Here is a 12,790-nt window from a genome sequence, read left to right as displayed (position 1 = left end):
GGGGCCTTCAATAACACTTCCCTGTATTCGATCTGCAGGGCGGTGAAGCGTACTGGAGTGGGGACGGCCATTGTAAGGTGGATCCGCTCCATGCTAACCGACCGGAGGAGGATGCAGGGGCTCCTGAACGGGGCATTGGTAAGATTCTCACAATGGTGCCGGGACAGCAAATTGGCTGTCAATCCTGGCAAGGTGGAAATGGTCATCTTCACCAGAAAAAGGAAGATGGAGTGCAACCTTAACATTTCGATGGATGGGGTGCCTCTTTCTACAAGCGGAAGTGTCAAGTACTTGGGGGTATGGTTGGACTCCAAGTTGACCTTCCAGGAACATATAGGGTCAAGGACCAGGTCGGCCTTTGCAGCTCTGTAGGCGTGCCGGAGAGCGGTAGGGGGCACTGGGGCTTGGGGCCGAAGACCATGCAGTGGATCTACGGTACCATGGTGGTGCCTATGCTCACGCATGGGGCAGTGGCGTGGTGGCCGGGGACCAAAAGTGCAGTAGCAAGGCTAGTTCTTGATAAACTGCAGAGATTGGCTTGCCTCTGCATAACGGGCGCCATGAGAACGGGGCCCACGAGGGCCCTAGAGGCTCCGGTGGGGTTGCCCTCTCTGGCGGATCGGGTGCAAATGGATTCGGCCAGGACGGCTGTGAGGCTGGCGAGCTGCGGGCTCTGGAGGGAGGGAACTTTCAATCGGGGTCCGTACGACATGTTAGATAGCTGGCCTGGGGATCGCGGAGTCATGGGCATGCCGAGTGACGTCATGATCCCCGAGATGGCCTTCTTTGACAAATGGACCTTTCTCTTCCCATCAAGGAAAGAGTGGAAAAAGGGCAGAGTGGGCTCCTGGGATGGACTTGTCTGGTACACGGACGGGTCCAGAATGGGAGATCTGTCCGGAGCTGGAGCGTACTGCGAGACAACGGGATCGAGCTTCTCGGTCCCTCTGGGTCAGTACTGCACTGTGTTTCAGGCGGAAATTTTCGCTTTATTGATGGCGGCCAGAGAGGTGCTTCGGCTCCACCACAGAAGCAGGAGAATCTTCTTCTGCTCGGATAGTAGGGCTGCACTTATGGCACTGCGTACGCGCTCCTTGTTGATAAAGGAGTGCAAAGGGGTACTGAGGAGAGGAAAGTCACGTTGGCCTGGGTCCCGGGTCACACTGGTATTCGGGGCAATCAGGCAGCGGACGCCTTAGCCAGGGAGGGCTCCTCGTATAGGCATATGGGACCAGAGCCCCGCTTGGGGATCGCCCCGTGTGTAAGGCGGGGAGCTCTCGAAGTCTGGGCGAAAGACCGGGCCGCGGTGGGCTGGAGAGTTGCTCCGGGAATGAGACAGGCGAGGCTTATGATGGATGGGCCCGCCCTCCCTCGGACCAGGGAGCTGCTTAGACTGACCAGAAGGAAGTGTAGAGGACTAACAGGGGCCTACACAGGGCATTGCAGGCTTAGGAGGCATATTTGCTTGCTAGGTATTAGAGACGACCCGGAGTGCAGGTGGTGCATGGAAGGGGAGGAGACCCCGTATCATCTGCTCACCGAGTGCACTGCTTTGACATGGGCAAGATTGGGAGTCTTCGGAACGGCCCTGATCGATCCGTACTCAGTGCACGGTATTGGGCTAAAGGAGTTGCTGACCTTCTATAGGAGGGGCGGCATTCTGGACGTCCTCTAGAGCGGCCTGGGGGCATACCGGGCCCATCTTCTGGCCTAAGTGCTTGGACGCCCGCGAGGGCTCCCCCCTTTAATACCAATACCATTTTAAATATACAAAAATCAACATATACTTATAAACTAGAAATCCCTATTTTTGGATATATTAAGGAACATATTAAAAAACAAAAAATATATTAGGCATACATAACAACTATTTATAGGTGGTAGGTAAATGATATGTAGTTATATGTACCCTCGTATGTACATAATATAAAAAATACATATTACTACATATAATTAAATCTTTATTTTACAATTTGACCATACTTTCTATTTTTTTTTCTGCGGGTATCATCTTGCAAAGAATTTCGTTTTAGACTAACGTTATATTTTGCTTTTAATTTTCTAAAGTTCATACGAATTATCGTTCTCAGCTTATTTATAATATTTTGTTTTGAAATATTTTAGTTGGTCATTAAGAATTTTAATTTTTTTATTATTTTTTATAAAATGACCTTTAGTTTTAATAGAACTAACTTCTAGCAAAGAATATTTTTTGGTCATAGCCGGGGTTCTGGCATGGGTTCTGGAGATGCCAGAACCCATCTCCGAACCCTAAATAATAAATCATAAAGATCAAAAGATTTGTTGGATAGTTTTAATAATTTATCTAAAAAATATTCTTTGCCAGAAGCTAGTTCTATTAAGACTAAAGGTCATTTTATCAAAAGTAATAAAAAAAATAAAATTCTTAATGGCCAACTAAGATATTTCAAAACTAAATATTATAAATAAGCTGAGAACAATAATTCGTATGAACTTCAGAAAATTAAAAGCAAAATACAACGTTAGTCTAAAAAGAAAATCTTTGCACGATGATACCCGCAGAAAAAAATTAGAAAGTATGGTAAAACTGTAAAATAAAGATTTAAGTATATGTAGTAATATGTATTTTTAATATTATGTACATACGAAGGTACATATTATTATTTAGCTACCACCTATAAATAGTTGTTATGTATGCCTAATATATTTTTTGTTTTTTAATATTTTCTTTAATATATCCAAAAATAGGGATTTCTAGTTTATAAGTATTTGTTGATTTTTGATATTTAAAATGCCGTAAAATTTTTAAAATTTAGAATGCCGTAAAACACAAAGTTTTACAGGTAAATCGTTTTGTTCGCTAGTTTTATGTATTTTTGTGTAACAATATTTAATTAATATATGTATTTCAAGATAATACAAATAAGCCAAAATTGATTGCAATAGTATTATTTTTACTCTACCTGAGACGCTACACTACGCCACTTTCCAATAATTATTAAATAAGTACTAAAACGATTCAATGTGATTATCCAAACAAAATGCTATATTAGCTATTCGAAATACTCAAAGTCCATCAAAACTCGGGTCAGTTTCAGATTATTTCCATGTATTTACATAGTAAACGCTCCAATATAGGACTTCACTTACGTCACAGCCAGCGAGAGTTTTTGCATTGCACTTGCGGACAGATTTGGCGGATTAGGCAATCCTATTAGGTTTACGATTCTTGGGTATACCCTTTTTATGGCAATTTGATGTTTAGAATTCAGTGGTTTGTATGCGGGTGGGAAATATAAATAGGTGATTTTTATGTATTTCAATTCTGAGGATAAATAGATATTTTAAACGCCACCCGTAAAGGGTATGTGACGCGTAACACTCCAAGAAATTTAAAAACGATTTTTTCTACTCCAGTCTGTAAAATACCTAATTACACACCGATCTATCGTGCGGGAAGCGTCACCTTACACGTCAGTTTCCTTTCCCAGGAATCCGAGCCACTTCGGACATTTCCGGGATTTTACCGCACGGATGTGGGAGCAATCGGATGTTTTCGGAGATATTTCCCACGCCTTGAAGTTTGACGTCTGTCAATTCTGACGATCATGTCAGTGAATGTATTTGTGTTGTTTTACGAAAATGTACCCAAAAACTAACGGTCGTAGAAAAAGTATAGTATGCAACACGTTCGGTAAACTTTTTAACTCACTCATTTATTGAACACTCGCTCCGCTCGTGTCAAATAAACTCGTGAGTCAAATGGCGTTTACCGCACTTTTTGCATAATATACTATTTCCCGTTTCAGTTCAAGTAATTCAAACTTATATGTCTGCTACCAATATACTTATAAGAAAATAATATACAAAACTTATGCCAAACAATGAAATTTAATCATATTACATGCAAATCAAACATAACTGTCCTATTTTTTAAACAAGCCAATAACTAACACAGAAAATAGTTTATAATCCAGACACCAAATTCCAGTTTTCCTTAATTTAATATATTTGTTTTGTTTTGTAAATGTATAATAAAATATACAGATTTAATTTCACAATTCAATTACAAAAATATATTTAATCTGAGCATGGCCATCATTGGGATAAACCAAAAAGCTTCATTGCATTGAATGACGTAGCCAATGCAACTTCTTCAGGGAGTTTGCTCATAAACGCTGCTATCATTTCCACTATAGCCGGAAGCGAACAAGGTTCATTTCTTTGAAATGTACAATAACGGTGTAAAAATGTCATAGACCTAGAATAGAACAAGCAAATATTATTATCAAAAGCTTCAGTCATAGGATAATGATTGTAATTTTAAGATGATAAACAACATATTATTCATGTGAAGCAAGATTGACAATTTTCATTTTTCTGTAACCATAACAAGAAGAGTATATGAAAATTTCTAATTGCAACCCCAATATGTAAATATATTTCTAATTTTAAAATATTTAATAAATTGTTAATAATGACTCTTGCCAATTGCAATCTTCCTTTTTCGTGGTGTTGACTTGCACCATACTGATGAAATGCCATTTATAAAATGAAAATAATCAAGAAACTGTATGTAGAACACAATGGAAAAAAAATCCTGGGTTTATAATAATTAAAAGAATCAATCATAACTTCCTATAAATTGTTAATATTATGCATTGTTATGCATATAGTGTCTGTATAAACTAAACCAAACATATTTTGTTTCTCCAAAACAAGTTCTCTCTGTATTTACGTTTTCTTGCAGTCAGTTTTTCATGTGTTATGACAATTTCCCCATCAAACACTAATCTAGAAAATGTTTAGGTAACAATTGACATAAATTGCGGCGGTATTTTATCTAGGATCACTTTAATTTTATGGTTTATACAGTCAGGGTCTGAATTCCCATTACAAAAAAATACTTACCTTTTGGTTAGTCCTTCTTTAACATGCACTGGCAGTTTAGAAGCCTTGGTATTTGGGTACATAAAAGGGGCATCTGTTTCAATTAGTAATTTTTCCAAGGGTATCAAATTATCTTGCAATAATTTTCTGACACCCGCATCTGATTTGTCCTTACATAGATAACCTAATGAAAGAGAATATGTTATGTCATTGTCACCCACTAAATAAGATTTTTAGCTAATTGCCCAAAAAAACGTGTTTAAGTATTTCCTAATAACAAGTCGGGTTTCCACGCTCCAATAACGCGTTTTACCACAAACCGAAACTCAATTTTACGTACTCGACGCGCGTTTCGCCAACCAAGTTGGCATCTTCAGGAGAAGATTAAAACTAAACCTAATAAAAAATGCTCTCTATATATATACACATCGGGAAATGGGAGAGGGGATTACACACTGTTCACGCAACCAATCAGCGCGTATAATGGGCTAAATGGGATTGGACCTCTGTCCTTGTTCAATGCCTTATTCCCTCTCTTAACAATTTCTAAGCTTTCGTAGGCATCTAAGTTTTTACTATGATTTACCTGTTTAACTAATTTTAAATTACTTATATCTACCTTATGATTATTGTTGAACATATGTTCGGCTACACTTGATTTTTCTAATCTACCAAATTTTGAATGAGCTAAATGTTCCTTAAATCTAGCATTAATTGATCTTTTGGTTTGCCCTACATATGACTTGTCACAATCGTTACAACATATTTCATAAATTCCCGACTTTTCAAGGGTATCTAGTTTATCCTTGGGATTACCCGAAAGATTTTTTAATTTTGATCCGGACTGACATTTCGAAGACCTGCGGCCCTGAAGACTCTATCAAGTCCACTTGTATACTGGGGAGAGAAGGGAATTGAGACTACTTTTAAATTTTCCTTATCAGCTTGAAAAGTCGTTGATTTTTGAAATTTGTTCTTAAATCTAATTTTCATAATTAACTTATCGATAAAATTATCTGCATAGCCATTGATTCTCGCCACCTTTTTTAAAAGGCTTCTTTCCACCTCAAACCTTTCTTGATTTAAAGGAAATGTGACAAGTCTATGAACTAGAAAATTAAAACTTGCCATTTCATGTTGAAAAGCATGGTTAGAATCATGATTCCCTTCACTCCCCAATATACAAGTGTACTTGATAGAGTCTTCAGGGCCGCAGGTCTTCGAAGTGTCTATCAGTGCAGATCAAAATTAAAAATTTTTTTGGATAATCCCAAGGATAAACTAGACACCCTTGAAAAGTCAGGAATTTATGTTGTAACGATTGTGACAAGTCATATGTAGGGCAAACCAAAAGATCAATTAATGTTAGGTTTAAGGAACATTTAGCTCATTTGAAATTTGGTAGATTAGAAAAATCAAGTGCAGCCGAACAATAATCATAAGGTAATTTAAAATTAGTTAAACAGGTAAATAATAGTAGAAAATTAGATGCCTACGAAAGCTTAGAAATTGTTAAGAGAGGGAATAAGGCACTGAACAAGGACAGAGGTTCAGTCCCATTTAGACCATTATACGCGCTGATTGGTTGCGTGAACAGTGCGTAATCCCCTCTCCCACTTCCCGATGTGTATAGATATAGAGAGCATTTGTTATTAAGTTTAGTTTTAATCTTCTCCTGAAGATGCCAACTTGGTTGGCGAAACGCGCGTCGAGTACTTAAAATTGAATTTCAGTTTGTGGTAAAACGCGTTATTGTGTGTTAGTACAGTGCCGAAGGTTCCAGTCAAGAGTTTGATATGAAAAACTTAGACCGTTTTTTGAGAACTAGTTTGCTTAAGAACAAAACAAGAACTGCAATAATGATTTCACATATAGGTATGAATTTACCTGTTAAACCTATGTAAAATCCTTTGGTCAAATAGGCAAGAGCATGCTCAACAGTCCCGGTGAAACAGTGTATAATCACGGGAGGCAAGTTGGATTTATATTTATCTAGAATTTCAATCAGATTTTCAAAGGCATCTCTTTCATGTAGAAATAATGGCTTTTTCAGTTCAATTGCGAGTCTCACCTAGATGATAATTTTATTAATGAAAGACAAAATTACACAACATTTTACTGTATATATAAAGGGTTCTTCAGGATAAATAGCAAGTTAGATGATTATGGAAAAAGAAGACAGAATCATTCTAAAAAATGTGTCCTTCACACGATTGTTGCTTCATAGGACTAAAACTAACATAATGTTTAATATTTTTAATGGGATCCCATAGATATTGATGGTGTATTATCAGAAGGGTGTATGCACCAAATAATAAATGGTAACACATAAAAAAAACATCAAAATTGAAATTATTACTTTTGCTATTATAATACCAATTCTGCAGACAAATAAAACTAGTTAGCATAGTGCAGTAATATTTAAGTGATATTTATGAAACCATATGCCTTCCATATTAAGGGAATTGATTAATTCATTACTTGGCTCCGCTATTATACACTTTGATTACTTTTCCTTCCTACTTTCTGTAAACAGTTTTTGACCAATTAAAATATCATAGATGAAGCTGCAATTTGTCAAATTATTTTAAATAAATATAATGATCCTACATCACGTCATCAAACATGAATCACCCTGTATAATAGATATTTACATGTTTTTCAAAGACATCTTGCTGCACTTCGGGTGCAGAAAAATTTCTATTATAATCCAAACCGCATTCTCCAATAGCCACACATTCCGGGTTGGAGGCTATTTTTTTTAACTCTTCCCAAGAATCATCATCATATGATTTAGCTTCATGAGGATGAATACCTTAAAAATATATCACATTAAATTAAAGGACAAAGATGAACACTGAAATTCTGTTGGTCAGGGGGTTATTTAGTTTGCAGTTGATTAATAGCTCTCATCTATTTAAGAGAGATTGCAGTACAAATTATTATACTAACAAACCTGCTGTAGAGTACAATGTTTCCGGGTATATTCTAGTCAATCTCAATGCTTCCTTGCTTGCTTTTACAGATGTACCTGTTACCATTATTTTCTGCACACCTAAAATGATTCCTTACACAAATTTACAAATATATCTACCTACTCACAGCTACAAAATATTGGTACATCGTCGAAGCAAGTTAAATCCCATGGAAAGAAGACAACATAAGCATTAATAGTAAAAAAGAAAAACGAAAGTTTGCATATTGTAATATCCACGAAAATGTTCCAAGTTTTTGAAAATCTCTACATAAAAGTTAACAAGCAAATGAAATTATATTGTAAAGCAAAGAAGAGTTTTATTGTATCATAAGAAGTTTAAGCAAATGGTGACTTGCCTGAATCTTTCGCTCTCTGAATAACTGAGTCTAAATCTTTGCTATATTTTTTGTTCGTCAGATTTGCTCCAACGTCGATCAAAATATAGTTTTCGTAACATTTTTCAATGTTTGCGTCATTTTGTTGAGTAGTTTCTGCCATATAATAAAATATAAAAACTCTTTTAACAAAATGATCTAATAAGGCACTTTAAATTACTAACACCCTGAGTATAAATATAATCATAGAATAATTCAATTCACTGATGCGTTTCACTAATACACTTAATCATAGAATAACAAAAATAATAGAATTAATAGAAATCACTCTTCCTTGGCTAAGCTAAGCTCCTGCAACTAACCGGCCAATTTGTTATAACCTGTTTCCCACAACAACCTATTTCACAGGCCAGATATACTCGCATTTTAATTAATTAACTAATTGATAATTTGGATATTTAGTCTAAGGCAGTATAAGTTTTATATAACTATGTAATGGGCGAATGGTCCTAGTTATTTACCTGACTTATTTAGGAAGACAGTGAAGAAGTGACACGTGTTTCGGTTTTTAATTTGTTTGATTAGGGTGGCGTGTGTAATTTTTGGAATTAAATAATTCGTCAATTGACGACGAAATACAGTTTCTATTAACAAAATGTTGAAAGCAGCGGCTGTTGCAACAAAATTTTTCAATGAGTACAACACTAAAACATCAAAAAAATTGAAAGTAATAGATGCATATTTATTTTATATTTTAGTAACTGGAGTTATACAGTTTTTTTACTGTCTGTTGGTGGGTACATTCCCATTCAATTCTTTCTTAAGTGGATTTATTTCTACGGTCGGTTGTTTTGTGTTGGCTGGTAAGTATCAATTGCAGGTAAAAATTCTCAAAAATAAGTGACTGTTCCTTATTTTATAATCTACGCAATACTTTGTACTGTTTTGGGTATTTAGAATTCACAAAATTGTGAAACTCTATCAATAATCCTGATATCCTGAATAATTTGTTTGTCAATATGGTCACTAAGTTGCTAGTTATACTATTTACAAATCTTCTGGATTCTTCCTTTGTTGAAAAATTAAATTGTCGTTTTGCCAATCATCCTGTTGACTGCTTCAGAGCTTAACTGAAGAAGCCAACAGGATGATTGGCGAAATTTCAGCAAGTTCAATTTATCAGCAACTGATGCAGGAGGAATCCAGAAGCACCGTGCCATGATAAAATATTTTTGATTTTAGTTTGTTTGCGACTCCAAGTTAATCCAGAAAATAAGAATCAATTCTTCGGTATCAGCCCTGAGAGAGGATTTGCCGATTTTATTTTTGCGCATGTGGTGCTTCATCTAGTTGTCATGAATTTTATAGGCTAATTAATAAAATGTTACACCATAAGGAAACACATGTAAAATATAGGTGAATCCAAGTATTTATTTTATTCAACTTGATCACCCACAACCATAACACATTTTTAAAATAACCTATAAACAAAAATATCTTGTTTTACATCAGTTGTACCTGCTTTTACACCTGAAACTGCAACTTCATTTTCCTCAATAAAAGTTTCTAGAGTGTATTATAGTTCTTTAAGTGCAAAAAGATTTTTCAATTATTGAAATGTTTTTAAATAAGTATGAATTATTCTATTTTATATTTTAAATGCTGGATTTAAATCACTAAAATAAGAATGAGCCATGGCATCATCCGCAGATAGTCTTCCTAGGGGATTGCAGACTAATAACTTTTGAAGTAGATCTCTTCCTTTATTGCCCAGTTTTGGCACCACCTGAACAAAATGTGTATTTGCACAATATATCTAAAATAAAAAAAATCTACTTAACTAACAACTAACCTGAGATAAGCTCATAGTAGCTTGATACACTGGAAATGGTTTATAATCTGGAAGTTGACTTATTCCACTCCAGGTATCTTCAGTTGGAGTACCTAGCAATTTGAATATTCTCCTTATTTGATCATCCACATCAGACCCAGGAAATAATGGCCGCCCTAAGAGAGAACTGGTAGGATAAAATAGTACTTCTGCAGAAAAAAAAATATTAAAAAGAGGTAGGTACATATTTTAAAAAATCTATAAAAAAAATGAAAGTTTGATTTTGGTTAAATTAATCAGTTGCAACCAAATCTATATTTTCAATAATTTTAAGTAGAGAAACTTACCAGCATTAGTCAACTCTGCAAAAATACAACCAGCTGACCACATATCAATAGAGGTTGTATACAACTTTGCACCAAAGAGTACATCAGGTGGACGATACCAAAGAGTAACAACTTCTGCAGAATAACATTTGACAGGAATTCCAAAAGCCCTTGCCAATCCAAAGTCTGCCAGTTTAAGTTCACCATTTTTGTTTATTAATAAATTTTGTGGCTTCAAGTCTCTGTGCAAAACATTATGACTATGGCAAAACGCTAAACCTCGTAGTAGTTGGTACATAAAGGATTTAACAATTTCTGTATCAATATCCCCATTCAAACTATCAAAATACTTTTTTAAGTCTTGATCACAATGTTCAAATACTAAAGTTAGTTTTTTATCACTATGCAAAACGTCGTATAAACGCACGATATTTTTATGTTTTAATTCTTTAAGGAGACATATTTCGCGTAAAGCTGAAGAAGGAACCCCTTCATCGTCGTCATCTAACCTCACTCTTTTTAAGGCTACAATTTCATGATTTTCTCTATTCTTCGCTTTAAAGACTGTTCCATAGGTACCTTCTCCGATTTTTTCCAATTTTTCATATTTCTGCATAACCCTTAACAATTTTACTTAATATATTTTAAACTATCAATTTAATATTTGAAATATCCTCCTACTTAATATATCCATCGATCTCCAAACAATACACCATGCCATACACCACGGAAAACTGAGAACAAACATTGAAATTTTGTTCTGGTTAGGTAAAAATTCCTGACAAATTGACAAATAGCTATTAGATAATACAGTGGATCTACTACGGTAAAAACTAATGCTCCGCTGGCAGTATTGATATGGAATTTCACCAACCTGCAATTTGTGCCATTTTCTTTTTAAACAGGGAGTTCTACATATTTAACTCGTTTTTCGAGAACATTTAACGAGATCTTGGCATATTTCGCTTATTCAACTCTATTGAAGATTCTGTCGGAGGCCAAGTTGGTTGTTGAATGCAGCAAAGTTTTTAGTTCTCAGCGACATTTTGAATCTCGCGCATGTGCATGTTGAATGAACCTTCCCAAAATTTTTGTTATAGTTGCTTCATAAATTCCTGTACTATCGGCATAGACAGTATTGTTAACTTATTACACTTAATTAATACAGCATACCACACTTAATATTTTCATATTCTCTCTTGGCACATTTGAATTCAACAGGTCAACCGACAGTTGGCCGTCATCTTCCTTTCTTCTCTTGTAAAACTCGCATTACCAATATATTATTTAATTTCTCGGCGCCACTGCCACAATTAAATGGGTACACTTTAATCAAAAATGTATTTTTCTACTCGAGGGACTGTAATCGTGTAGTTTTGTACCCAAAAACAAATATCCGTAAAAAAAGAGTATGCAATACACTGATAAATTTCTTCAATCACTCTTTTCTCGCTTCGCTCTGCTTAACTTGTGGCATAATTATTCGTATCACGTATATGTTATAATGAGTCTGAAAATTCATAATCCCAAAATTAAAAACTAGAGCAATGGAGATGTTTAATGTTAGTGCTGTATAAAATCCAGTATTACAATTTTGAAAAAAATCATTTTTTTCTTGGGCAATTATTCGGGGTAATTTAGGTTAGATTGAATTATAGTTTTTTTTAACCAATCGTTTATTATTGTTAGGGTTTCTTCAAGGGTACTTAAAACGAATTTTTATCATTAATGTTTTTTTTTAGATGCACAATTTTTGGAGACCCTGTTTGGTAGATGTTTCGAAAGGATGACATGCTGCGCTTTCAAATACTCTGGTTCGCTTACGAATGTTGATATTAAATATTATTTTTTCATTTACAATTTTCAATATTTAGAATTGATTATCCGCGGGGATCACAATTGATTACTTATATTATCACGGTGTATGTGACAATGTCTGGGTCCTTAGCTTTGAAAAGGTCGAGCTGTCAATATGATACATTATCCATATAATTTCAAATTTAGTAACTATTGTTTGGCAAAAAACTGGATAATTTTTCTAAATCTCAAATTCAACAAAATACAAAACAATCTCTTTATGGCTTTCAATCGGTATGGTTCATATTTGCTTCCAGTTTGTGATAAGGATTTTTCATGAAACCTTTTATCGGCAACTGATCAGATGTCAACCGTAACCAAACATGATTTTGCCATATGGTAAAATCAGACCGTAAAACGGTCTACAATGTGATTTGCTAATAATTGTTTCCTTTTCATCCGGAAAACTCAAAGAGCAGCACCATGATGGGGTTAGAACAATCAAATATTTAAAAATAGTTACCGAATTTATTCATGTTGAAGTTGTGGTATAGCGATTTGCTTAAATAGTATATTATGCAACAAGAACAGTCCGCATCAATTAGTACTGTCAAACGCAGAAATCAAGCTTCTTGCGAATCTTCTAACCTGC

At 35.3% G+C, this 12,790-nt stretch overlaps 3 protein-coding genes across 5 annotated transcripts; 1 reads left to right on the top strand and 2 right to left on the bottom strand.

Moving 5' to 3' along the window:
* Nucleotides 1–3,854: 3,854 nt before the first annotated feature.
* LOC132698402 (3'-5' ssDNA/RNA exonuclease TatD) lies at nucleotides 3,855–8,438 on the bottom strand. Of its 2 annotated transcripts, none has more exons than XM_060664440.1 (6): nucleotides 8,206–8,438; nucleotides 7,829–7,927; nucleotides 7,527–7,687; nucleotides 6,760–6,943; nucleotides 4,894–5,056; nucleotides 3,855–4,243 (listed from the first exon to the last, which is right to left on the bottom strand). In XM_060664440.1, exons 1-6 carry the CDS (start codon nucleotides 8,345–8,347, stop codon nucleotides 4,081–4,083), a joined length of 912 nt encoding a protein of 303 aa, XP_060520423.1. In that variant the 5' UTR covers nucleotides 8,348–8,438; the 3' UTR covers nucleotides 3,855–4,080. The 2 variants fall into 2 exon arrangements, with proteins under 2 accessions (XP_060520423.1, XP_060520430.1); XM_060664447.1 differs by lacking the exon at nucleotides 8,206–8,438 and adding an exon at nucleotides 7,975–8,194.
* A 293-nt stretch (nucleotides 8,439–8,731) lies between these two features.
* On the top strand, nucleotides 8,732–9,654 carry LOC132698007 (dolichyl-diphosphooligosaccharide--protein glycosyltransferase subunit DAD1). The gene is made up of 2 exons (XM_060663832.1): nucleotides 8,732–9,047; nucleotides 9,427–9,654. Exons 1-2 carry the CDS (start codon nucleotides 8,840–8,842, stop codon nucleotides 9,555–9,557), a joined length of 339 nt encoding a protein of 112 aa, XP_060519815.1. The 5' UTR covers nucleotides 8,732–8,839; the 3' UTR covers nucleotides 9,558–9,654.
* A 171-nt stretch (nucleotides 9,655–9,825) lies between these two features.
* On the bottom strand, nucleotides 9,826–11,384 carry LOC132697997 (cyclin-dependent-like kinase 5). 2 transcript variants are annotated; one of them, XM_060663815.1, is made up of 3 exons: nucleotides 10,363–11,384; nucleotides 10,037–10,224; nucleotides 9,826–9,970 (listed from the first exon to the last, which is right to left on the bottom strand). In XM_060663815.1, exons 1-3 carry the CDS (start codon nucleotides 10,955–10,957, stop codon nucleotides 9,833–9,835), a joined length of 921 nt encoding a protein of 306 aa, XP_060519798.1. In that variant the 5' UTR covers nucleotides 10,958–11,384; the 3' UTR covers nucleotides 9,826–9,832. The 2 variants fall into 2 exon arrangements, with proteins under 2 accessions (XP_060519798.1, XP_060519803.1); XM_060663820.1 differs by having other exon boundaries at nucleotides 10,037–10,191; nucleotides 10,363–11,131.
* Nucleotides 11,385–12,790: the final 1,406 nt, after the last annotated feature.

The sequence above is a fragment of the Cylas formicarius genome, unplaced genomic scaffold, assembly GCF_029955315.1.
Source record: "Cylas formicarius isolate icCylForm1 unplaced genomic scaffold, icCylForm1.1 PGA_scaffold_10__41_contigs__length_53128322, whole genome shotgun sequence".
Lineage (NCBI taxonomy): Eukaryota > Metazoa > Arthropoda > Insecta > Coleoptera > Brentidae > Cylas > Cylas formicarius.
This window is presented reverse-complemented; position numbering and strand designations above follow the sequence as displayed.